At 42.2% G+C, this 27,094-nt stretch overlaps 1 protein-coding gene across 4 annotated transcripts; it reads right to left on the bottom strand.

Moving 5' to 3' along the window:
- Positions 1-478: 478 nt before the first annotated feature.
- Positions 479-27,058, bottom strand: LOC124116970. Of its 4 annotated transcripts, none has more exons than XM_046478632.2 (6): positions 26,812-27,058; positions 8,556-8,778; positions 3,225-3,436; positions 2,411-2,584; positions 1,765-1,867; positions 479-1,334 (listed from the first exon to the last, which is right to left on the bottom strand). In XM_046478632.2, exons 1-6 carry the CDS (start codon positions 26,867-26,869, stop codon positions 872-874), a joined length of 1,233 nt encoding a protein of 410 aa, XP_046334588.1. In that variant the 5' UTR covers positions 26,870-27,058; the 3' UTR covers positions 479-871. The 4 variants fall into 4 exon arrangements, with proteins under 4 accessions (XP_046334588.1, XP_046334591.1, XP_046334590.1 ...); XM_046478635.2 differs by lacking the exon at positions 26,812-27,058 and adding an exon at positions 12,501-12,601; XM_046478634.2 differs by lacking the exon at positions 26,812-27,058 and adding an exon at positions 12,153-12,255.
- Positions 27,059-27,094: the final 36 nt, after the last annotated feature.

Below are 27,094 nucleotides of genomic sequence, written 5' to 3'. Positions count from 1 at the left end.
TCATCAAACAATAATCACCTGTTTATTGGCTTCATGCCCCATTGGCTTCTAGCTATGTGTTTCCTGTCCATCGTGTTGTGATAGCATCATCCTTGTTGTCACACCTACCTATGTTATCCCACACATGTATGCCCTTGTTGTTACTGTTAATCCTCTACTGTTAATCCTCCACTTGCTATATATATTCTGCACTATGTCCCTCATTCAGTCTTGCTTGACAACGGTATAAGGATCTATACCGAAACGTCGCTTTTTACAGTATTAAAGAAGTTGTTATCCATAAAATTGTGTCTATCTTGTCATCCGCCAACTTCTAAGTAATGCCTATCAAACAAGTATTTTAAGTCATTCATCAGACTTGACCCGGGCTCTCAAAATCGATAAAAACAAACCAGTTGAATTTTGAAATGTGTTACGATCTTTAACACAGTATTTAATCTACCCATGACTACTTTAAAAAACAACAGAACATCGTTCGTTAAAGTGTAACCTTCATTTCATCACTGAAAAAACCCGGCAGCATAATGTACTAGAACTGTCTTAACATTACAACACCAATTGTTTTCAGACTATAGTCTGTGAAACCATCAATGTATTATGGCTCTGACTTCCTTAATATTCACAGATTTGACTGGTTTGAATGTTCACACAAATGTTAAAGTATACGACAGTCGTAATGTTAAGGTTATTTTGTGAAATGTTGCCTTGTTGGGGAACCGAAGTGACCAAATCCACCAATAACTGTTGCAGTAAACGTGAAATAATACAGTTGCAAGATGATTTATGAAAGAGAACACATGCACAGTTTATGCCCATCGATTGCTGTTGGAAGATTTGATTTGGCAGGTTGTAAAACTGCTGTCAGGATATGCTAGAGGGTTACCAATGTACCAATGCCTTTCTCAGAAATGCTCCCAGCATGTTTTCGTAAGCTATCCGCATAAGGCGAGGAGTTGCGGGAGACATAATCAGATGTAGCTTCCCAAGTTTCTTTTGATCCTGAATCAGGGTCAGTATCGCTACTGTCAGTTGACAGTGAGGGGGCGTGGTCCTCAGTAGTATTCAGCTCCATGGACAATTCCCTGGGCTGTTCGTGTAGTATAGCGACTTCAACGGAAGAATACGATGGTTTCAGATCGTTTGGAGACTTGTGGTTATCCTCCCTGATGTGGGGGCCTGATGCTGCAACTACACTGTAGTCTGGAGGGGGTCCTAAGTTATCTTCTGTGTCGACCACAACACTCTCATAGGACGGGGGAGCGTACAGCCGCGTCATGGAAGTACGCACAGTGCCATTGCTGGTCCAACGCACACAGGACTTTGGTTTGTACTCACTGCAAAACACATACATACATATTGGATAACAGCACGTATATTATACCTAGTCCGAATCACATATCTATATAATATGCATTAAACACTCTTAGAGTGTGACACTCCGTTTCTTTAAATTCCAATGACTTAAGTAGGGAAAGTGGGAGACCGCTAGTTGTGGTTAATATCTTGATACATGTTGTCCAAGCATTGATTATGAGAATATTTACCAAATGGCGAAGTTAAGTTGTGGCTAACATCTGCTTTTGTAGATACAGATTACATGGATAGATGTGTCTTAAGAATATGATTGCATATAATTATGTTTATGACTAAATCAAATAAGTAAATACCATCTCGGTATCACACAAATATGTCTGATTTATCAGAAGTAGTTGTCATGTCTGAGTGATGCACTCATATTGAAGAGAGTGACACCATATAACTTACAGCTTGTGGTTATGTGTCTTCACCCAGCACATAGCGGCTGTAGCGACCAGGAGGAAGACAGCACACGACACGATTGCTGCAGCAACTGCGTGTACTACGGAATCTGAAACATTGACTTCTGATAATGTTCAATCTGGTTGAACTACCACCTGGGTTGGTGAACTTTAATCAGATAAACATTATGTCTTTCAGATTTGCCAATTTTTAGATGAATTTTATGTTTGGTTCAAAGACACACGCAAGAATGACAGCACTTAGAGTTTATCGACATTGTTAAATACAAAGCGTATCAGTAATTTTGCGAAGCACTTTCTGCCTAAAGTCTCACAGCTGCGACACACAGAAAAATAGTGGTTTTGATCAAATGAAACCCACTAAAGAATGAATGCGTTTTAAATGCTGCGTTGTGGTCCATGTCACGAGGAGCAATGCAGTACTCTCAGAAAGGTTCGGAGAATCTAACTGTGCATATCACAAACTCCTAACAAGACGTTAAAACTAGACATATCTGTACTGGTGCCACAAACAGCTGCATCTACAATACTGCCTGAACACAATGCAATTCAAATCACAGATGGATACAAGAAATACGCTGTATAATGTACTCGGTGTAAACAACAACTCCCTAAAACTACTCGTGACTCACAAGACTCCAGAAGGTCGGTGGTGGCCTGGGCTCTGCCCCGGCAATGGTGTTCATCCGAGCCGTCCAGGCTGCCACAGTTGGCGAGCCCATCACAGTGAAGTCTTGGGGATATGCAGATACGCTCAGTCACACATGTTAGAAGGCCCCCTCCACATCCGCCATGCCTCTGTGTGGCTGTAACATCAGTTATGGGAATTAAATACAAATGTTCATCCAACATTGTTAGTAACAATCTAAGATAATAAAGCCAAGACGAAATTAAAACAACTCCCTGTGCCCCCTCCCTACATAAACATGGTATGGAAGTTCGTTCATTCATGATCGGCTTTACACAGGTTATTATCACCTTAATGTCAGAAATGTGCGAACTGAATATTTCACAGCCACCGTTGGGTATATACGTTCATGAAAGACATGCTAACCACATTAGCATCAACTCACGTGTAAGACGTGCAACGACGTTCAATGCATATCACGAGATGTGATATCGTCACACAGTGGCCACATTCGCCCTGCACATACTTTTCACTAGTCTTCGAATATATAAGTAAAATCAGTAGCACACACACACACACACACACACACACACACACACACACACACACACACACACACACACATATACATAATTATCAATATCATATGTATGTAACAATTCTGTCAACACTCTTTAATGGTGTTATCCGACACTGGGTTCGCAGCTTTTCATACTGTCTGATCTTTGATATTATCCCACTGCCGAGCAGCAAGCAGCAACAGGACCTATCGCTTAACGCCAGTCTCGAACAACAGTACACGGGTACAAGGCACGTACGCCTGTAGACTGTTAGGAGTAGACGGAATCCTTGGTACATCACGGTCGGTTTCCCGAAATAGTCCACACGGATCTTGTTGCTAGAAGACTTGTAATCACGGACGGGAACTCTGGCGGTGTTGTAGTATGGATGTTCCAGCACTCCATAGATACCGTTCGGTGGGGTCACGCGCACCCGCTTACCGTCATCATTGTAATCATAGATGTGTAATCTGCAAGTAGAAGGGGTCGTGTAGGTACCGAGTGTCACCCACGTGATATCTGGGTGGAATAGAAAACAATGCAAGTAGAAGGGGGCGTGTAGGTACCGAGTGTCACCCACGTGATATCTGGGTGGAATAGAAAACAATGCAAGTAGAAGGGGTCGTGTAGGTACCGAGTGTCACCCACGTGATATCTGGGTGGAATAGAAAACAATGCAAGTAGAAAGGGGCGTGTAGGTACCGAGTGTCACCCACGTGATATCTGGGTGGAATAGAAAACAATGCAAGTAGAAGGGGCCGTGTAGGTACCGAGTATCACCCACGTGATATCTGGGTGGAATAGAAAACAATGCAAGTAGAAAGGGGCCGTGTAGGTACCGAGTATCACCCACGTGATATCTGGGTGGAATAGAAAACAATGCAAGTAGAAGGGGCCGTGTAGGTACCGAGTGTCACCCACGTGATATCTGGGTGGAATAGAAAACAATGCAAGTAGAAGGGGCCGTGTAGGTACCGAGTGTCACCCACGTGATATCTGGGTGGAATAGAAAACAATGCAAGTAGAAAGGGCCGTGTAGGTACCGAGTGTCACCCACGTGATATCTGGGTGGAATAGAAAACAATGCAAGTAGAAGGGGCCGTGTAGGTACCGAGTGTCACCCACGTGATATCTGGGTGGAATAGAAAACAATGCAAGTAGAAGGGGCCGTGTAGGTACCGAGTGTCACCCACGTGATATCTGGGTGGAATAGAAAACAATGCAAGTAGAAGGGGCCGTGTAGGTACCGAGTGTCACCCACGTGATATCTGGGTGGAATAGAAAACAATGCAAGTAGAAAGGGGCGTGTAGGTACCGAGTGTCACCCACGTGATATCTGGGTGGAATAGAAAACAATGCAAGTAGAAGGGGCCGTGTAGGTACCGAGTGTCACCCACGTGATATCTGGGTGGAATAGAAAACAATGCAAGTAGAAAGGGGCGTGTAGGTACCGAGTGTCACCCACGTGATATCTGGGTGGAATAGAAAACAATGCAAGTAGAAGGGGCCGTGTAGGTACCGAGTGTCACCCACGAGATATCTGGGTGGAATAGAAAACAATGCAAGTAGAAGGGGCCGTGTAGGTACCGAGTATCACCCACGTGATATCTGGGTGGAATAGAAAACAATGCAAGTAGAAAGGGGCGTGTAGGTACCGAGTGTCACCCACGTGATATCTGGGTGGAATAGAAAACAATGCAAGTAGAAGGGGCCGTGTAGGTACCGAGTGTCACCCACGTGATATCTGGGTGGAATAGAAAACAATGCAAGTAGAAGGGGCCGTGTAGGTACCGAGTGTCACCCACGTGATATCTGGGTGGAATAGAAAACAATGCAAGTAGAAGGGGCCGTGTAGGTACCGAGTGTCACCCACGTGATATCTGGGTGGAATAGAAAACAATGCAAGTAGAAGGGGCCGTGTAGGTACCGAGTGTCACCCACGTGATATCTGGGTGGAATAGAAAACAATGCAAGTAGAAAGGGGCGTGTAGGTACCGAGTGTCACCCACGTGATATCTGGGTGGAATAGAAAACAATGCAAGTAATGTCATATACTTATTCAACGCGTTGTAACAGAAAGTACATTAACAGTAGATCAGTAGATCTGTAAATCTTTAGGCTCTAACTGGCATCCAAAGTAGGTGTTTGCGTCACCTTCAATGTAAAAATAAACCAACGTACATTGCACCATGTGTTACTCTTAGATATGAAACACACATCCCTTCATAAATATGTACCAGGAATACTGTCTAAGAGTTTCCCACAATTAGCCATGACTGTTTAACACTACGTTTAGGGAAAATGCATTCATTGACAAGTATTCGGGGATTCTCATCGTTGCTTTGTGTACCTGTCTGTGAACACACTAGTCATATGACTCCATACAGCAAGTGGATGCAAATAACACGTGAATACATGCACAAGGCAGGTCAATGCTCACCAGGTTTCTTGTACAACTAAAGTCAGAGAGTTCGGATTAGTAGCAGTGAGACAAACTAAACTGTCAGTTAAAATATGTTATCAAACGGTGAATTTGAAATGAAAAATGCATTACCTTTGGCTTTGAAGAGATGACCCTGTTTTGATAGTGATTTGAAAGTGATTCATAAACATATGCTATAGTCAGATTCGTCTTGTCCCTTTCACTATTATTGAGCAGTGATCCATTTGAAGCTCCATAAATATATTCTACAGTGAGGCGCTCGTAAAAGTATCATGTGCTATAACGACCGGTGAGCCAGGATAAGTTGAGTTGTGACTTGACACTTAACCCCGCATGACTATGTATGAGGTCAGCCAACTGGATCATACCATTGTAAAGAAAGGGGTAGCGGGTGGTCCGCGACAAGTAGTACGATGGATATGTGCGTGTCCTGTCTCAGCTAGCAACGATTTCTAGTGTCGAGTTCAATAGCACATAATAGTACGTACTGATGTGAGGTACCCGATGACAAATTGGCGAACAGGGTATTGATCGAAATGGTCAAGTTGGAATTTGATAACTGGACAATTTCGTGACTTACTTGGGGTGATGAAACTACTCTCGCCTTTGTCACGAACGATACATTCTGCTCTGGTGCGCTTTAGCGTAGATACAGACAGACCAGAGGCAATACCAGCTTTTGACAATGTTTGAAATGTATGTGTACGTTCTTTCTCCATGTAATCTATGACATTATATGCCAGTTCTCGAGCCTGAAAATGACGAGGAGAATGTTTGCCATTCTGACCTAGCTTTGACATGTTTATTTGTAATTAACTTCTGTCAAACGACTTTTAGAGAAATCTATTATCGACTTGTCACACCGAATTCTAAATTGTCTTATGAGCAACACGTGTCTCCACGGAAGTGTACAGTCCGTTTGACTCCAAATGAGAACGATGAATTGCAAAATAACTCGAAATCCAGAAATGTGTATGAAACATCAATACGGTACTTGACCATGAATACCCTGTACCCAACAAAATCTGAATTTCGTTTATTTTAAGACCCATGACGGATGAAGTTCTTTAAGAAACTATCATGTAATTTTGTATAGAAATGTGTACATGACACGCAGGGGGGACAAACCGTGGAAGGCACAGCGCAAGCACGCATGCACTGCACGTTCTGTGGTATGGGAAATGACAGAGCGTTAGAGGGGCCGGCTCATGATAATTTCAGTCGCAATCTGACTCTCTCATGCCATAGATCTCGTCGTCGGAACTGCTGGTGCCTGAACCGACTGCCACTATTATAGGTTGGACTGTTGCTGGCCGTAGTCCATCTCGTGACCAATAACGTGGCTCTATCTCGTCAACGACTGTGGCCACACAACGCCTCTAGTTTCTACTGTTACCCGACCAAGGGATTCCTTTACGAGTTGTTCAACGTCTCGTAATTTGAACGTTGTGTTCGATCGTCCAACGTCACCCTTGACGATGCCCCATACCAACTCAATTGGATTCAGGTCGCAGTGATAAGGTGGCCGTCGTAAGACAGCGTGACCCTGACCCTTGATGTAACTGTCAACTTTATACACGGAGTCAGGTTTCATAGTTTTGATGATTTCATAGAGCTGTGGTTTCGTCGCTCGAGAAGGAAAGGTAATGTTCCCCCGTTGCAGCCAAGTAACCATGTCTCCTTTACGGTTATTAGAGGTTGGAGTCTTGCTTTCTGGATCCTGCACACTATGATACGGTGCATTGTCCATGACAATGAGAGACTTGGTAGGCAAAGTAGGGACTAATTTATCTTTCACCCACTCCAGAAATACATAGCCGATCATTTCTGTGTGGTAGTCCCTGTTGTCTTTGGCCTTGGCTCTAAAGACGAGGTCACAGTCTGGGAGAAAACCCTGACTAGCAGAACCCGCATGGAGAACTATGAGTCTTTCACCCTTTCCCATTGGTAACTTTCTACCAGACTCCTTACAGTCAGCACTGGGTACCCACTAACTGCTGGCTGTGTGTGACGCATTTACCCATGTCTCATCTAAGAAGACGGGCTCATATCCTTCTTCACGTTTCTGCTTGATGGTACGAAGGTAATGATTTCGGAGACGAACAATGTCAGACCGTTCACACAACACAGCCCTATTTTCTCCAGTTATCTTTTTGTATTTGTAACCAAATGTATGCAACAGCTGCCATAGTTTGTACTTTGTAACACGTAAATCATGGTCAGTTTCAAGGTGTTTCTTCAAAATTCTTAGGGACAGGTACTTATTTTCTGAGTGCGGTTTAACAATTGCACGTCTGACTTGATCCCTCTGAAAACTGTCTAATTTATCAACCTTGCGTGGTTTTGACATGTTCCCTACCTCCTTGGCCTGACTATTTGTATCTCGTCGACAAACAACATTTTTAGGTTTCTGAGGGGACATACCAAGAGCTTTTGAAGCTCGTTTCAAGAATTTATTAATTGCATAAACAGTTTTTGCTCTTTCTGCTTCACTTCTAAAGAAATCATACACATTCAACATCAACTGTTTAACATCTGCTGAGTAGCGCATCTTGTCATTGAATGAACACGGTGACTGTGTAGCACGTGCAGACCGTGCTTGCGCTATTCCTTCCACGGTTTGTCCCCCTACGTGTCATGTACACATTTCTATACAAAATTACATGATAGTTTCTTAAAGAACTTCATCCGTCATGGGTCTTAAATTAAACAAAATTCAGATTTTGTTGGGTACAGGGTATTCATGGTCAAGTACCGTATTGATGTTTCATACACTTTTCTGGATTTCGAGTTATTTTGCAATTCATCGTTCTCATTTGGAGTCAAACGGACTGTAGTCAATTTCATCGTCATGACCAGCACATGCACAACATGCGTACATCATCTTCACCTGTTACAAACCAAATATGTTTGCCCAAATTCTGTGCACCGCCTACATGTCTCAAACACATTTTGTGAGTTGGTTCAACTTAACCTGGATTACCAAGTAATTATTTGTCATGCGTGCGTCACGTATTTTGTTTGTGTTTAATTCATTTATTATTTTGTGACAAGTTATGCAGCATGACTACAAATGGTAACTAAAAAAAGAAATTTTATTAAACAGTTGTTATTGTGTACACCTAAACCGTTTGTAGAGACGTCACCTGTCTTTGGTTCCCGCCTCGGCAGAGATGCTGATAGCCTCGTAGTGGAGGAACAACCGCTGTGATGGGGTCGTTTCCACGTCAACCGCGCAGTGTCTGAAGCCAATAAGTGAACGGTCGTCTGCAAACTCACGCGTCAGCTCCAATATTAGACTTGAATTCACATAGATGGGAACACGAGACTTGCACGAGTTGATCATGTACTTCACAGGTGTTCCTGCACCTGAAACAGGGGACATGGACACTGAGCTCTCACAGATAGGAAATTGCTTTACTGAGGTACAAAATCTACACACGGGAAAATGTACAGTAAGCCGTCACACATATTAATTATGAACTCAAATGTAAACACATAGAAAATAGAATATAAAACATAGCTGAAGTAATTCATATCACTTAAAACATGAATTCAAAAAATGTAAATTACGAGGGGCGTTCAATAAGTTTTGCAACTTCAATATAAGACCGAGTCGCAGAATATCTTTTGCACTTTTATTTTTCAATATAATCCCCATTCACCCCAATACACTTATTCTATTTGTCCTTCAAGCTTTTAATACCACTTTTTATAGAAATCCGCAAATTGGCCCTCTAACCACGCCTCTGTGGCAGCCGTTATGTCCTCGTCATCCTTGAAGACTCTTCCTCGTAGGGCAGATTTCATTTGCCGGAACAGGAAATAGTTACTGGGGGCTAAGTCTCGGCTGTAGGGTGGGTGATTTAACTGTTCGAATCCACATTCACAAATGGCGGCCTGTGCAATTCTCGACTTGTGAACCGGAGCGTTGTCATGCAAAAGTAGAATACCACGTGTTAACATCCCACGGCGTTTCTGGCGAAGAGATTTTCGCAATTCTTTCATTACATTAGCATAATACTGTCCATTGATTGTAGTTTTTGGTGGCATGTAATCAATCAGTAATGTGCTTCTTGCATCCCAAAATATTGTGGCCATTACCTTGCCAGCCGATGGTTGAGTGCGAAACTTCCTCGGAGGCGGAGAATTGGGTTGCTTCCATTGCATGGATTCCAATTTAGTTTCTGGGTCCCAGTGGTGGATCCACGTTTTATCACCTGTCACTAGTCGAGAAAGAAATCCGGCTTCATCAGCAGTATAGAGATCCAGGAGGTCTCGACAACTTTCATTTCTCTGATGGCGTTCTTGAGCTCAGAGGTTTCTAGGTACCCATCTTGCAGATACTTGGACATACCAAGATGCTCATGAATAATGGTTACAACAGTTCCAACTGATATTTGGAATTCCCTAGAAAGTTCAGATAATTTCACTCGTTGGTCAGACAAAATTCTTCTTTCTATAGCAGCAATAGTTTCCGGTTGGGTGGCATCTGAAGGCCTGCCTGACCTTAAGTCATCGTCTATGGACTCCCTATCCCTTTTAAACTGTAGAGACCACCGGCAAACTGTGGAATAGTCAGGAGCATCCTTACCCATCACTTTACACATGCGATCATGGATGTCTTTTTTGCTTTGCATCCCTCCTTGGTAAGGGACTTTATTACAGCGCGTTGTTCATGTTTGAGAGAATCCATGATTGTGACCACCCTTAGGTGAATGAAGCCATCACATCTAGCTCATTGTTGTGTCTGGAACTTGCTATGACACGTGTCAACCTGATGTTATGACTAGTGTGTGTCACACCTGCCACAAGTTCACATTGTTTGTGTAAACACAAATGCCGAAGTTGCAAAACTTATTGAACGCCCCTCGTATAATAATTTCCAAAACTGTTCATGTCCTATTCAACCTGGTGTAGTATTTAATTGGTATTTAATGCTTTTCAAAATTTAACAGTACCTACCATATACGGGGTGATTGGTATGTGCTGAGCATCACACAGACAAACTCGACTTAAAGACCTTAAATGACTTATTTAACAACATAATCCACTTCCACATTGATACACTGTTGCCAACGATAATAATGATATGGCATTATCCTTATCAAATCTTATATATATTGCAGCTTAACAGATATATATATATAAACATGTTTACACTAAACATGTCCCTTGTCTTACTTTGGTTACCTTCACTGGTGAATAGCTATCCAGACAATCTTGTGGTCTAACCAGTCAAAGTCAAGAGTTTGCCGTGGAAACGTAAAACAATATAAATTTAACAAATACCCAAATCGCAATTTGCCCTAGCAGACAACCTGGTCTCTGTGTGTGTGCAAAGTTTCATGAAAGAATACCTATTAATTTTAGAGATATGGCCCGGACATAAACACCACTATGAACAGAGTCAAAGTCAAACTTGCCGTTGAAACGGAAAAAAATATAAATTCTAAAATTCCTAAATAGCAAAAGGAACCAGTAGACATAAAAAGTACTTGCTATTTGCCTGAATTGTACGTGTGAGTGAGCATCGTACCCAAAAAATAAAAAAGCACTTGCTCTTCGCCTGCATTGTACGTGTGAGAGAGCATCCCCCCCCCAAAAAAATATAAAAAAATAATAATAATAATAATAATAAAATAAATAAATAAATAATAAAAATAAATAAATAAATAAATAAATAAATAAATAAATAAATAAATAAATAAATAAAAAGCACTTGCTATTTGCCTGCACTGTATGTGTGAGTGAGCATCGTTCAAAAAAGAAAGAAAAAAGTACTTGCTATTTGCCTGCATTGTATACGTGTTAGAGCATCGTTCCCCCAAAAAATTAGAAAGCACTTGCTCTTTGCCTGCATTGTACGTGCGTGAGCATCCTTCCAATGTACTAAAAAGCACTTGCTTTCTGCAATACACCTCCTCGTGCACACACGCGTGCATCGGATTTATAACATCACACAACAGCTGACAAAGACGATGTTGTGGATGATGCAAGTCTATAAAGTGAGTGAGTGAGTGAGTATTGATTTACGCCGCTTTTAGCAATATTCCAGCAATATCACGGCGGGTGACACCAGAAATGGGCTTCACACATTGTACCCATGTCGGGAATCGAACCCGGGTCTTCGGCGTGACGAGCGAACGCTTAAACCACTAGGCTACCCGACCGCCCCAAGTCTCTAAAGGACTGACTGGGAGGACAGACATGGTGATTTTACTATGCAATCATCATATAGACTGATGTGAAGACCAAACCCATTGTTTGTGTCAGTCAGCTGCGAACACTGACTGTCAGTCTATTTCTTCATTTACAGGGGCGGTTGGGTAGCCTAGTGGTTAAAGCGTTCGATCGTCACGCCGAAGACCCGGGTTCAATTCCTGACATGGGTACAATGTGTGAAGCCTATTTCTGGTGTCCCCCGCCGTGATATTGCTTGAATATTGCTAAAAGCGGCCTAAAACCATACTCACTCACTCACTCTTCATTTACACATTTTTATTTCATTCATAATAAAAAGTAGAGCCAAAATCCTAATACATATTTACCAGAAGTATTAACTGCGCCACAATATGCTTCGCGTTTGATCATTGGTCATAATTCCGTTCGACAAGCATAGTCAAACAATATCGCCACTACCACCTAGGTGGCAGATACCATACACACCTAGACGTTCCTGTAACATCGTGTATGATGTGACGACACTGGAGTTAGACGCTGGCAAATGTTCATCTACTCACAGTGTCACACGTGCACTTGCAATCACCTCCTCGATTACCCCGACGTTCTGCTTGGTACTCTCCCATCTATACACGTATTATGTGGAACACGCGTCATTTGAGGTCGGGACAGGATCTCCATTCTGGGAGGGTACATTGACGTGAAGCTCGCAAAATCTCCTACATCCCATCATGACATATATCAAATAAATCATTACACACTATCTGCAAAGATTTATTTTCAGTTAACTACAGTTTTCACAATTAACCTATGGTCCGCCATCGGATAAAAGTTCACATCAGCCGTCTGCTGTTTGTGTAAACAACACAATAATTAAAACCATCAGGAGACTAACGGATAACACTTACACAAAGAAAAATGTACAGTTAGTTTTCAACTTCTTTTCCTTGTCGGAGTGCATCTACAGGACACAGAAGCACTTGGCCCAGTTACATTAAACTGGTTTCTTTATTTCAAGGGGGGGGCTGAACTGTGAAAAATAGTTACGCTCTTTAGAACCGACTTTGCGTGCTACACGTGAATTATGTTCCCCGAGCCTTTCGCACGTGCACCTCGCTCTTTGGCGACTCTGGTTTTGAATTGCGTGTCCCGAAACAATGAGCTATTAAGGACACCGAGAGGGTGTGTATTGTATGTACAATATGCTAGAGCTACTTAGGACACCGGGAGGGCGTATATTATCTTATGATATGCATGAGCTACTTAGAACTGTTCTCACCCGGGACGGTGTATATTATATTAACGATATGCATGAGCTATTTAGGACACCGGGAGGGTGTTATATTATATTTACGATATGCATGAGCTATTTAGGACACCGGGAGGATGTTATATTATATTTACGATATGCATGAGCTATTTAGGACACCGAGAGGGTGTGTATTATATTTACAATATGCATGAGCTACTTAGGACTGTTCTCACCCGGGACGTTGTATATTATATTTACGATATGCATGAGCTATTTAGGACACCGGGAGAGTGTATATTATATTTACGATTTGCTAGAGCTACTTAGGACTGTCTTCAGCAACTCATGCTTGCCGTAAAATGCGACTTTGCTTGTCGTAGGTGGCGACTAACCTGATCGGGTGGTTGATGCATGTCAACGTATCCCAATTCCGTGGATCAATGCTCATGATGTCAATCACTGGACTGTCTGGTCCAGACTCGATTATTTACAGACCGCCGAGTGCGGCATTAAACAACAAACAAACAAACTAACTTCATCCTAAATGAATATAAGATCACATAACACAAAGGGGAGTATGAGAGGAACGTAGGTACAGTTTATTTAGTATGCAACCATCAATCCAACATGTAGCGGTCGGATCTGGTGGAAAGACGACATAAATTGCTATTGTCTTCAAGGTAACTGAAGAATAAGGTTATTGTCACTATTGCGGCCCGCTAAAAGAGTCATGGGGAGGTGATGTGCGTGTCCCGCCATCTCTTCTGGTCAGCGCTGTTGGCTGCAATGTCTTAGTATCTAATGCAGTGCTCCTACAGTCAGCTGTACACCTTGTGGACCTCGCGTGTGGACTAGTACAATAACACATTTAGAAATAGATCTAGATGAAAATGGTTACGATTTCAAATGTACAGAGTTATTAACACACACAGACACAGACACAGACAGAGGAGGAAAGCCCCAAGTGATGCAGGTCTTAGACGTTTACCACTCCGGTGAAACCCACGAGCACGGGTGTGGTGCTGACAAACCTAGAAACATAATCGGGGCGAACCGGCTTTGGACCCACAATCATAGGTTTCTGGCGTGGCCAAGGGACGCAACTCTGCACAGCGAATTGTGGCGCCTTAGACAACTGGGCCACCCGTGGCCCCTGGAGCATCCTTGTGAATGACCACCAGATTTTATGACATATGGATATATATATAACTTGAGAATTTGTCAGATATTTTCAAGAATCTCAAACAATGTGATGGTCATGAATGGGTGTCATTTAAATATATAGTTTTCACCATTTCGGACTTGAATAGCTATCGATATGTCAATATATTGATTGACAGTGGATTTTTTCGGTTCACTGAGGTATGAATTGAAATACCGATGTGAAAACTTTTGTAAGAATCCGTTCTAACTGGAGATCAAGCATTTTTCCAACCGTGTCTTCCCGTTCTGAGGGAACTAATGTTTGAAACTGGCGGTAACTGACCATGTCATTTGAACGTGGACATATTTGTTCCGCCCCGCACAGTCTGAGTTCAACACTGCTTCTCGCCTCTTGTCTTGATTGACAGGTCCTATGAACATTGTTTTGATCTTACTCTCTGTTGATTGGCTACTGACTTTGTAGGCGTGTCAAGTTATATGCATAAATTAAACAATCACCTAATTCATGTCACGCCACAGTATGTATTCGTACGCCTATAATGTTAATCAATCTCGTCATTTTTGTCGGCTTTGATATATAAAAACTGTTGTTGGTTAAGCTACTGTAGGAAAACATGTTTTCGTTGTCCAATTTAATTAAAAGCATTGACTGTGTATTTCTTTCGGTTCATTGAAGTACTTCAATGAACTGAAAAAAATACACAGTCAATTCCTAAGTATCGCACTTTTAAAATCCCGTGAACAAACATGGAATTTAAATCGGGAAAGCTGTACGAAAGATGTATTTATTGATAAACAATAACACTGCATAAGAATTATCAAAACATTATATCCCCACAAGAAGATATTTCGTATCAAGCTTGCATAAATTTATACAAACATACCGTTGTCTGTCTGTGCCTGTATAATGGTGTGTCTGAGTGTATATGTGGCTGTGTGTAGGTGTACCTGAATGTGTATGTTCCTGTACGTGGGTGTGTCTGAGTGTGTATGTGTCCGTACGTGGGTGTATCTGAGTGTGTATGTGTCTGTACGTGGTTGTATCTCAATGTGTATGTGTCTGCACGTGGGTGTATCTGAGTGTGAATGTGTCCGTACGTGGGTGTATCTGAGTGTGTATGTGTCTGCGCGTGGGTGTATCTGAATGTGTATGTGTCTGCACGTGGGTGTATCTGAGTGTGTATGTGTCTGTACGTGGGTGTATCTTAGTGTGTATGTGTCTGTACGTGGGTGTATCCGAATGTGTATGTGTCTGTACGTGGGTGTATCTGAGTGTGTATGTGTCTGTAGGTGGGTGTATCTGAATGTGTATGTGTCTGTAGGTGGATGTATCTTAGTGTGTATGTGTCTGTACGTGGGTGTATATGAATGTGTATGTGTCTGTACGTGGGTGTATCTGAGTGTGTATGTGTCTGTACGTGGGTGTATCTGAATGTGTATGTGTCTGCACGTGGGTGTATCTGAGTGTGTATTTGTCTGTACGTGGGTGTATCTGAGTGTGAATGTGTCTGTACGTGGATGTCTGATTCTGTATGTTGGTGTGTCTGAGTGTGTATGTGTCTGATTCTGTATGTGTCTGTGTCTGAGTGTGTATGTTCCTGTATTAGGATGTGTCTGAGTGTGTATGTACATGTATGTAGGTGTATCTGAGTGTGTATGTACATGTATATGGGTGTGTCTGAGTGTGTATGTACATGTATGTGGGTGTGTCTGAGTGTGTATGTTCCTGTATGTGGGTGTGTATGTACATTACGTGGGTGTGTCTTGGTATGTCTGTACCTTACGTGGGTGTGTCTGAGTGTGTATGTACATGTATGTAGGTGTGTCTGAGTGTGTATTTACATGTATGTAGGTGTGTCTGAGTGTGTATTTACATGTATGTAGGTGTGTCTGAGTGTGTATTTACATGTATGTGGGTGTGTCTGAGTGTGTATTTACATGTATGTAGGTGTGTCTGAGTGTGTATTTACATGTATGTAGGTGTGTCTGAGTGTGTATTTACATGTATGTGGGTGTGTCTGAGTGTGTATTTACATGTATGTAGGTGTGTCTGAGTGTGTATTTACATGTATGTAGGTGGGTCTGAGTGTGTATGTACATTACGTGGGTGTGTCTGAGTGTGTATGTACATGTATGTAGGTGTATCTGAGTGTGTATTTACATGTATGTGGGTGGGTCTGAGTGTGCATGTACCTTACGTGGGTGTGTCTGAGTGTGTTTGTATCTGCCTGTGGGTGTCGATGACGGAGAGCGAGAGAAAAACGGAAAAGAACGAAACAGAATAGATCTTTCAACTCCACTTGTCTGAAAGGTAGTTTTCACAATCAACATGGTTTATATACGCCAGTAAACAGTATTATCGCAGTGAGCTATCATTCTTAATGGCTTGAAGTGTTAAACATTGTGACACAGCAAATTTGTTCCATGAAGTCTTTCCTTGCAGATCCATGATGAGGCATAAAACGACACCCGCCTTGAAGCCTGGGCGAAATATTTCCATATTGGCCGCGTCGACCTCTGATGTCTCACAAAGACAGTCGCGGTGCCATGAATAGGACTATTGCCAATTAGCAGGGCCTCGGCAGTCCGACCCTGTAACGTACACCCAACACCATGCGAAGTTGAGTCGATTCTACGATTCCGACTAAATAATGAGTATGTGTTTATGAATCATTATCAACTAGTGATGATACCAGGTGTTCGCGAAAAGGTGAGCGCATCCTGCCCCACCGGAGACAGCCGTCACAAACACAAGCAAAGGCAAGTCAAGTGTTTACCTGAAAAAAAACACGGGAACATATGGTACAAGGCAAAATAGGGAACGACATCATTTTTGTCACTAATGCGTCACATTTGGAAACGCCATCCACACGTCTGCCATAAAACCTTTTGAAAAATTTAGTGAGGCCTTGAATGTTGTAACCTTGATCAAACAACTTTTGAGCAAGAGTCTATGACGCGCATATGTTGGCGTGTTTCATGTCGACAAGAATACAACAACATGAACTAGGTTTGAAAGTTCAGCTTTGAAATAAAAAGTCAAATTGAAATCTAGCTGCATCGACTCAATCTTTCCTGATGCAACAACCGCTAGTCGTTTGGAATTGTTGGAAATGTTACAATAAATTCATTTTCTCCAGCAATAAACTGTTCCTCCGATTTCTCAGATCCATCGTTCTCAAAACGACAGTTTGAACTCCTAGTTATTTCAAATTGTCGCATAACACGTCAAAATAAGATCTACGTGTTTGGCCTACATTCTGTTTAACTGTGCAACAGTCTACTCCTTCCAAACATAGTACAGGAATGGCCGGTCTTCTCAAGGAGCAGGTCATGTATGTAGGATAATATTTTATATTGTCTCAGTGTCCCTCCACAGAGTTGTGTTTGGTTTCAAGGAAACGAACTACTCATTCATGTCACGCAGTTGTCAATAACAGTCAGGACTTACATCATGTTTCATATCTGGTAATTTGAGTAGGCTTCGCGCTTTTGTTGCGTTTCGTGGCTAGGAATAAACCTGTTGAAATTGCCATGAAAAGACAAGAGGCTCTCGAGTGAGCGAGCGTCAGTGACAGGCAATCAGATGATAAACAATTAAGCATCAGGAACTCTTCACAGTCACTCCCGACATTATAACCCACCATGTAGCACCGGAAGCTTTTACCGCACGACACAAAGTTTCCGACATCGATTGGCATCGGTGTCCCCGCCATGGCCTCGACATTGTTTTTGTAATGCGGGTGGGGATTATTTCTGAAAGGTGGCGACACAAAACTGTCGCCTTCATGCGAGCTATGCGACGCTGAGACATGTGGGTATGTTGCCTCTGATATGGTAGTAATCCTACTGTTCCCGGTTTATGCTGAGATTCACCCCTCTTTCCCGCTTGTGATCTTTCGTCCTGTCCACAAAGTACGAAGGTATTGGCGTATGGATGGACAGTTGCTGTGAGACAGACTGGCGATACAGGAAGAACGTTAAAATCTACACACCACGCGAAAGCCAATATCCTCTTTCATAGTTAGCAGCCATCATCGATTTGCTTAAAAGTCGGAAATTTCCTGCTTCCACATGTGAGTGGAGTGTTTCAAGCACGCCACACATACACGGTCTATCAAAGCTAGAGGCTAGGAGACGGTCCTCTGGTGTCAACTCAGGTCCTTAAAGTTGTCAGCCATTATCTCCATATACATGCCCAATGTGTTTAATTAGAAATTTTGAAAAAGGAACTTGGTCAACTAAACATGAAATATGTACTTTTTATTGTCATTGGGTATAGACAACTATTTCTAAAAAACGCCAAAATGGCTAAAACATTTACTTATGAGATATATCATGACTATATGCCAGTTCAATAAACATACAATACAAACTCAGGCCCCGTAAACAGAAACAATCCTGATTTGATTGCGATCCAGTTTAGTGTGTGTAGGTTGATGAAATTATCATTTTCCCTCTCCCCACACCCAGTGATATGTGTGACTGTATGACTATTGATTACCTAACTAGAGTCCGATGTGCTGCTCTCCTGACCTGCAAACTGTCAGCAAACAGGTTTGGGTTGCATTATGTTCACGTGACTGTCTGTGTAAATATTCTGTAAACATCAACCAATTACCTAAACTTTTGACTCGTCAATTTAACACATCAGACCCATATGTTATTGAGCGAGTTGTGTGTTTGCTGAAGCTGAACCATCTTTGTGAGCAACTATCTCTAACAAATTGTAGCTGAAAAAGCAACGTTTTTACATAAAGCCGCTTCAGTCCCTCTTTGATCTCACAAGATAAGTTTCTCGTTATGACATTAAAGATAACGGAATACGATAAGTACAAGGTGAACAAATAACGCGTTGCCCTCTCTCTTACAGCAGACACTACCTGAAACTATATATTCAACAGGGCAAACATGTCAAAGTGTTACTGTGGCAAAACCCACCAACAAGATACACAAGTAAACTATCCGTCGGTAAGAGAGAGAATGTATGGATGTCAACTTCTTTATTATGAGGAACACGTTTCGGAGTATATACTTACTCCTTCATCGGGTGTCTTCTAAATGTCATTTAAAGACTATCCGGTAGTTTGTTCACTGTGTGCTGCCGAAATCATCTCAGATTGAGGTACAGGATCAGTTCAACACACTGATGAGAGCACAATATATGAGAAATGTGTAAGAGAAGTGTGAGGCAGTGGCAGTCAGTGTTGAATGTACATGCTAGCCCCTCGAGCTTGTCGCAGTGTAACGCCTGGGGGAAATATGTCATCTTTCGACATCGTTGAATGAATATTTATATCTTATGCTCGGGTCATTAATGCAGAGAACAACGAGTGGCCTTCTGTAGGGTAAGATTTACATCACCATTTCAGGGCATGTCCTTGTTTAAAGGAGAGTACGTGATCAAAGAAAGGCTTCGTTGTAAGGGTCAGATTCAAGTTAGTTTCCTTGTAAGAATGGGTCATTAAGTATATCATGGCGCGAGGGGACTCCAGAATTGAGCTTCGGCTCCGTGATAAGGGGCAGATTCAAGTTTCTGTGTCTCAGAAACGCTCCGTGATGAGCATCTTCCCGAGGCAAGGGCGTTAACTGATTTATTGATTCTTGCGAGAGAGGCTTTATGGACCCTTGTGAGGAGGGTTTTATGGTCCCTTGTGGGCATGGGATTATGGACCATTGTGAAGGAGGTTTACTGACCCTTGTGAGAGATGTTTTATGGACCCTTATGAGAACTGGTTTTATGGACACTAGTGAATAAGGTGTTATGGGCCCTTGTTAGAGTTGGTTTAATGGACCCTTGTGAGAGAGGGGTTGATGGACCTTTGTGAGGGATGGTTTTATGGACGCTTGTGAGAGAGGGGTTGATGGACCTTTGTGAGGGATGATTTTATGGACTCTTGTGAGAGAGGGGTTTATGGACCCTTGTGAGAGAGGGTAACTCGCTTTCATGTAACCTTGTGAGAGGTGCTTTTATCGACCCTTGTGAGAGAGGGGTTATGGACATTTGTGAGAGAGGGTAACTCGCTTTCATGGAACCTTGTGAGGGATGGTTCTATAGACCTTGTAAGCTAGAGGTTATGGACACTTGTGAAAGAGGGGTTTCTGGACACATGTGAGAAAGGGGATTATGGACCCTTGTGAGAGAGTGGTTTATGGACCCTTGTTAGAGGGGCGTTATGGACCCTTGTGAGGGATGGTTTTATTTAACCTTGTGACAGATGGTTTATGGACCATTGTGAGATAAGGGTTTATGGACCCTTGTAAGAGAGGGGTTTATGGACCCTAATGAGAGAGGGGTGTATGGACTGTTAAGAGAGAGGTTTTGTGGACCCCGACGGAATGTGAAATGTCGTGATTATGAGGTGAGAATTTGATAAAAACGTCATGCCAAAAATGAATTGAAATGGATTAAAAGAATTTTTCTTATGATATCTATATTATACCACAGAACAGCGCAACGATGTGAATAACCTCAAAATAATCATTACAAAGCTCAGAGGTGTAGTTAGATTCTGTTTTATCAAAATGGTACTCCATAGAGAAATACTCCAAAGTCAAATTGGCAACACAAACGATGTGTCAGACCTTTATATTTTATATACACATATGCAGAATAACTTAAAGGCTCTGCCAATTCATGAAATGTGGAACCTGTGTAATGTAAACCTGCACTACCGAAACAAAATATGTCTTATAATGAATTCTTGTAAAAAAAACATCAGTAATTACTAATTTAATATACGTTTACCATGTTCCATATCCGTAATTACTGTGCAGTCCTCCCTGGCCGTGAATGAGTTACCCTGGTGACAGTCTGTGTTTTCTAGCCAAATTCATGAGTTGTGGAATACAATTACATCTATTGTTTCTCTACCGCCCATTCCCTCGACAATCTTCATTGATCGGTCACGTCCTATTTGCTGTTTTGAGAGATGGTAATGAATTTTCAGTTAAAGTTCTCTACGACATGTTTCCATGTGAACAAATCAATTTGTGTATTGGTGCACATAACACTTTATTTCGATACACGATAAGTTAGCCAGATCTTTTGAAATGAGTTGAAAGCGAGTTCCTTCCTGCGTCGGAGTTTTGCCGGAAGTGACTGATCATGTGACAGAAAGAATGGTCAATTGAATGTGTGATGATGTAAATGTCAATTAACGGCGCCGTCTCCACATCACAAGCCATCAGTATGTTGTTGTCACCATGGCTATTATCGTTATAGGATTACTTCATATGATCGTTTCTGCTGCAGACATCCTCAGAAATGGTGAATAGCAATGTAAATGAAGACATCAAATTCACTGGCACAAAATTGCCTCTACGAATGACTGAAGCAATTGCTTGGCTTTAATAATAGGTTTTTTTTGGAGATAAGCATAGAGATAGCGTCGTCAAGCCTTCAAGCATAAAAATATTGTTCACAGCAAGTATTCGCCATCAATCATAAGTATATGGTTTTACAACAAGTACCTTCGTTCCAGCATTAAGGGAAGAGTAAGTACGATGCTTTTACGACCCTTGAAATATAAAATGCAGTACAAATAAAACTAGTTTATTACTGTCTCACATTTGTACGTACATAACATGACGACAAGGCACATTAAAACAAGCTGTACAAATGGCGCACGGGTCTTTGTGAGAAGCAAATGCAACTAAAACGGAACGCCATACACATGTTGTAAACAATACATAATCATTTAGACATATTCAAGTTTGTATTTCCGCGCGTGAGGCGGGTGGCCCATATACAATAATAATAGAGTATAACAGAAATACGATATCAGGTTGGTACATGTAGAGGATATTAATAATCATCATATATACAGATCACTTTCAATGAGGAAGGCGTCTTGTACTTTATGATATTATGTATTCAAATTTCCTGTTTAGACACGAGTGGTTGCCCCACATTACGACTTTATGAACAAATAATTGGAAATGTTCAAGAAGAGACATTTAAACATAAACAAATATACATGTATGTACATGTACACGTGGTATACACACACCCCGTGCAGGCATCACACATTCAAACGTTCAGAAATACGCAAGTAAGCACACAAGCACATACATACATTTATGATGTAGGCTAAATGGGTTGGTTTCTCGGCAGGATAAAGCTAACGGAAAAAAATGGTATTCGTTAAGGTCACTTGCGGACAAATAAGCAAATATAAGGTAAAATAGCTGCTACTTTTAGAGTTTATAAATATGGCGTCGCCCGTCTATCGATGATCGAGCCAGAATTGACTATCGCGGACCTAGACAAGTTACCAGGATACATATTATTATTATCAAAATAAGGTATCATGACAAGTTTCGGTGTCTGAAAGGTGCGTACCTGAGACCTTTCGAAAGTGAAGGCAACTTTGGAGATAAAAACTGCGAAGAAATTTAGCAAATTCCAACACCTGTGCTTGTTGACCTCTGCGGCTTTGGGGCTTTTCCCGAATTATTTTGGATTTTGGCCGAAATGAGTTTATGAATGAGGGAAGGTACCGGCCTTAAAGCACACAGGGGTGGGTGAAGATATGTTTCCCCTAAAAGTATAAAGGGGCGGTTGAAGGAAACACGAACATATCGTCTTAATATACACCTGACATTTAGGTTTAATATCCAGATTACAGTTAATCATTATCATGGTACGCTTTCTCCTCTGCGTATTCAGTGGAATGTTCTCAACGAAAATCGGTTAAATATACTGAAATAAAATAAATTGAATGTAACCTTCAAGTTGGTCAGTACATGTTTTACATATTACACTTTCTCGCGTGGAAATGGCTTGGACAGAGCGAGCTAACAGAGAATGGGCTGATTTCAATGTTGCTTCCTATGTGTGACGAGGTGCCGCAAGCATGGTGGACCCGCTTCTCGTCAACCTTTGTCGCAAGCGCTCGCTGCCTTGTGAACACGGACACAGACATGTGTGACTACCCAAGCAGTTAATACTAGCTAATTTACTTTGAAAATAGTTATCTCACTCATTCAATCTGATAATTCCCTGTCATTCAATCAGCATTGACATCGAGTGTTCTAATGGAGCCACTAAAAGCTAAACTTGATAAAACGATTTGCACAAAGCTGATTTTGAGATGAAGTTGCAGACGACCTATAACCGACATGTTTTCCCTCAAGAAAATAGTGGGTGCTAGCACACATTCATTTCCCATTACACACAAGTCTACAGGGACACTTACCAGTAGTTTCACCACGAAAGATCACATTTACAATCAAACCATGAAGCCATTATGCAAGTCAATTAACAAATCAATAATTACGGCACAAAGTTTTGTGAAGACAGGGCTGATTGTACGTCGTCCGCGAAAGGGGCTGGCGACTGGGATCCCGTCAGAGTAATCAATGCATTGTAATGTCTAATCGCTTCCCGTTGATTGCAGCTTGTATCAATATGAATAACTCTGTCATCAATAGAGCAATTTCAATATGTGTATTGAACCAGTAACTGATTACAAGATATTTCCATTTGGTTATATCGCTAGACCTTCATTGTAATTGCAGAATTACCCTGTTTTCATCCCGCGGGAGCTTAAGCAAGCATAAAACCGTTTCAGTTTGTTTATTAATCATCTAGTAGGGAAGTAGGTAGAATCTGAGTTTTAACTGCTTTAGCAGACGGTTACTGTCGCTACGGCTATCTGAATGGGTTTCCATTGCTGTTAAAGTTCTATAGAACGCTACAACAAAGCTGTAATCACATTGACCCATGTCGCTCGATGCCAGCACACATGCCAACATACACTTACTGGCTGATATTAATTTGATGCCGCTCGTTTGGTCTATTCCCCTTTTTTTCCATAAGTCTGCAATTGTGTGCTTATATTTAAGTCAGTTTGCTACTTGACCAATGACAGTTCATCAACTGACAATCAGCCAGTGTGGATTAAACGCTATCATACAGAAATAATTTATTTGACATAATTCAGGCTATCACACACATCTTAACATGACAAATACTAACACGCACACTTCGACGTGACACACAGACTACCACACACACTTCAACATGACACACAGACTACCACACACACACACACACCTCAACATGACACACAGACTACCAAACACACGCACCTCAACATGATACACAGACTACCACACTCACCTCAGCATGACACACAGACTACCATACACACCTCAGCATGACACACAGACTACCACACACACTTCAACATGGCACACAGACTACCACACACACACACCTCAGCATGACAAACAGACTACCACACACACCTCAACATGATACACGGACTACCACACACACCTCAGCATGACACACAGACAACCACACACACCTCAACATGACACCCAGACCACCATACACACCTCAGCATGACATACAGACTGCCACATATACCTCAACATGACACACAGACTACCAAACACACCTCAGCATGACACACAGACTGCAACACACACCTCAACATGACACAGACTACCACATATACCTCAACATGACACACAGACGACCACACACACCTCAACATGACACAGACTATCACACATACCTCAACATGACACACACACACACCTCAGCATGAAACACAGACTACCACACACACCTCAACATGACACACAGACTACCACACACATCTCATCATGACACACAGACTACCACACATACCTCAACATGACACACAGACTACCACACTCACCTCAGCATGACACACAGACTACCACACATACTTCAACATGACACAGACTACCACACAGACACCTCCACACGACACACAGACTACCACACACACCTCAGCATGACACACAGACTACCACACACATCTCAGCATGACACACAGACTACCACACACACCTCAGCATGACACACAGACTGCAACACACACCTCAACATGACACAGACTACCACATATATCTCAACATGACACACAGACAACCACACACACCTCAACATGACACAGACTATCACACATACCTCAACATGACACACAGACTACCACACACACACACCTTAGCAAGACACACAGACTACCACACACACCTCAACATGACACACAGACTACCACACACATCTCAGCATGACACACAGACTATCACACATACCTCAACATGACACACAGACTACCACACACACCTCAACATGACACAGACTGCCACACACCTCAACATGACACACAGACTACCACACACACCTTAACATGACACAGACTACCACACAGACATCCCAACACGACATACAGATTACCACACACACACCTCAGCATGACACACAGACTACCACACATGTCTCAACATGACACAGACTACCACACAGCCACCTCAACATGACACACAGACTACCACACACACACACACCTCAGCATGACACACAGACTACCACACACACCTCAACATGACACACAGACTACCACACACACCTCAGCATGACACACAGACTACCACACACATCTCAGCATGACACACAAACTACCACACATACCTCAACATGACACAGACTACCACACAGCCACCTCAACATGACACACAGACTACCACACACCCACACCTCAGCTTGACACACAGACTACCACACTCACCTCAGCATGACACACAGACTACCACACACATCTCAGCATGACACACAGACTACCACACATACCTCAACATGACAAAGACTACCACACAGACACCTCCACACGACACACAAACTACCACACAGACACACCTCAACATGACACACAGACTACCATACACACCTCAACATGACACAGACTGCCACACACCTCAACATGACACACAGACTACCACACACATCTCAGCATGACACACAGACTACCACACACACCTCAACATGACACAGACTTCCTAACACCTCAGCATGACATAACATTAAATGTGGGCTCGTCACGCCGGAGATTGGGGTTCCATGCCCGTCATATATACAAATTGTGAAGCAAATAATTAGCGTCCAATGTTCGGATATGACCAGAATGGTACTAAAAACGTCGTACAGCCACAATCGCTAACCAACGTCCTTTAGTCGATTTTGTGTCGAGATGGAATCATAATTCTTGTTACGAAGTTGTTTGAATCTTCCTTCTTCGCTGTTTACAAGAAATGTGTTGTTATATTTGACATGTTATTGACTCACTATTTGTTCTAGCATAAGGACAGAGTGTGAAACTGTATGAACGGTGACTTCACATCTAGGCGAGTCAGTCCGACTAAAGATGGCAGCTCCCCCCCCCCCCCCCCCCCCCCCTCACAACTTCGTATGAATGGTGAACGTGGTTGGCGTTGCGGGATTAACAGTTAAAATCACATTACAGAGATAATCCTCATGATCTGCCATTACCTAATGCCAGTGCTCACCTTGAAGCAAACACCCAACACAAAGACTTTGATCTGTCATTGCACACAATAAAGGACTAATGATATAGCTTGTTATTGGATACAGTGAACATGTATCAACTGGTTAGCAATAGGCTTTATTCCAAGGCAATCATTCTAGCTAACATGTATAAGTAAATACATTGCAAAAAAATGTTGTTTGATGACAGTACTTATTCGGTTACAAATTACAGTATTTTGTGTTTCTTAACATTCCTATATGAGGAAACTTGTTACAGAGTTTCACGGAGGAACTATTGAATGAAGCCACAAGAACGAACAGACATGTATACACTACAGTGTCTGTGTGAATCATTTACCATGTGACACGGTCCTAATATATGTCAGTGGATGAAAGTCACTTAATATTTGCGTCAAAATGTGCATAAGGTACAAGGTTATCGCTACAAAGAACCTGACGCCGCTTGGATAAAATAAAGGAGTGACCAAGTACGTACCTGCTGGAGCCATGCTTTTCCCTATGCTGATCACAGCTAGTATCAACCGTACGTCCATATCGTGAACACCAGTGGGTATACCACTTGTCCTTCATTTAAACCTTGCGTCTCTCTGACAAAACTTTACGAGTTCAAGTCACAGCCACTGCGACACGTCTGTGCGGTACGGTCACGTGGGCATGCGGCTAAGCCCATTGATGCTTTGTGTATTAGGAAAAAGGCAGGCCTATCGGCTCATGGATTAGTAGCACTGGCTGTATACACCTATATCGGCTGACAGATT

The sequence above is a fragment of the Haliotis rufescens genome, unplaced genomic scaffold (genome assembly GCF_023055435.1).
Source record: "Haliotis rufescens isolate VD_foot unplaced genomic scaffold, xgHalRufe1.0.p SCAF_22, whole genome shotgun sequence".
Lineage (NCBI taxonomy): Eukaryota > Metazoa > Mollusca > Gastropoda > Lepetellida > Haliotidae > Haliotis > Haliotis rufescens.
The sequence above is the reverse complement of the archived record's forward strand: the minus strand, read 5'-3'. Positions and strand labels throughout refer to the sequence as shown.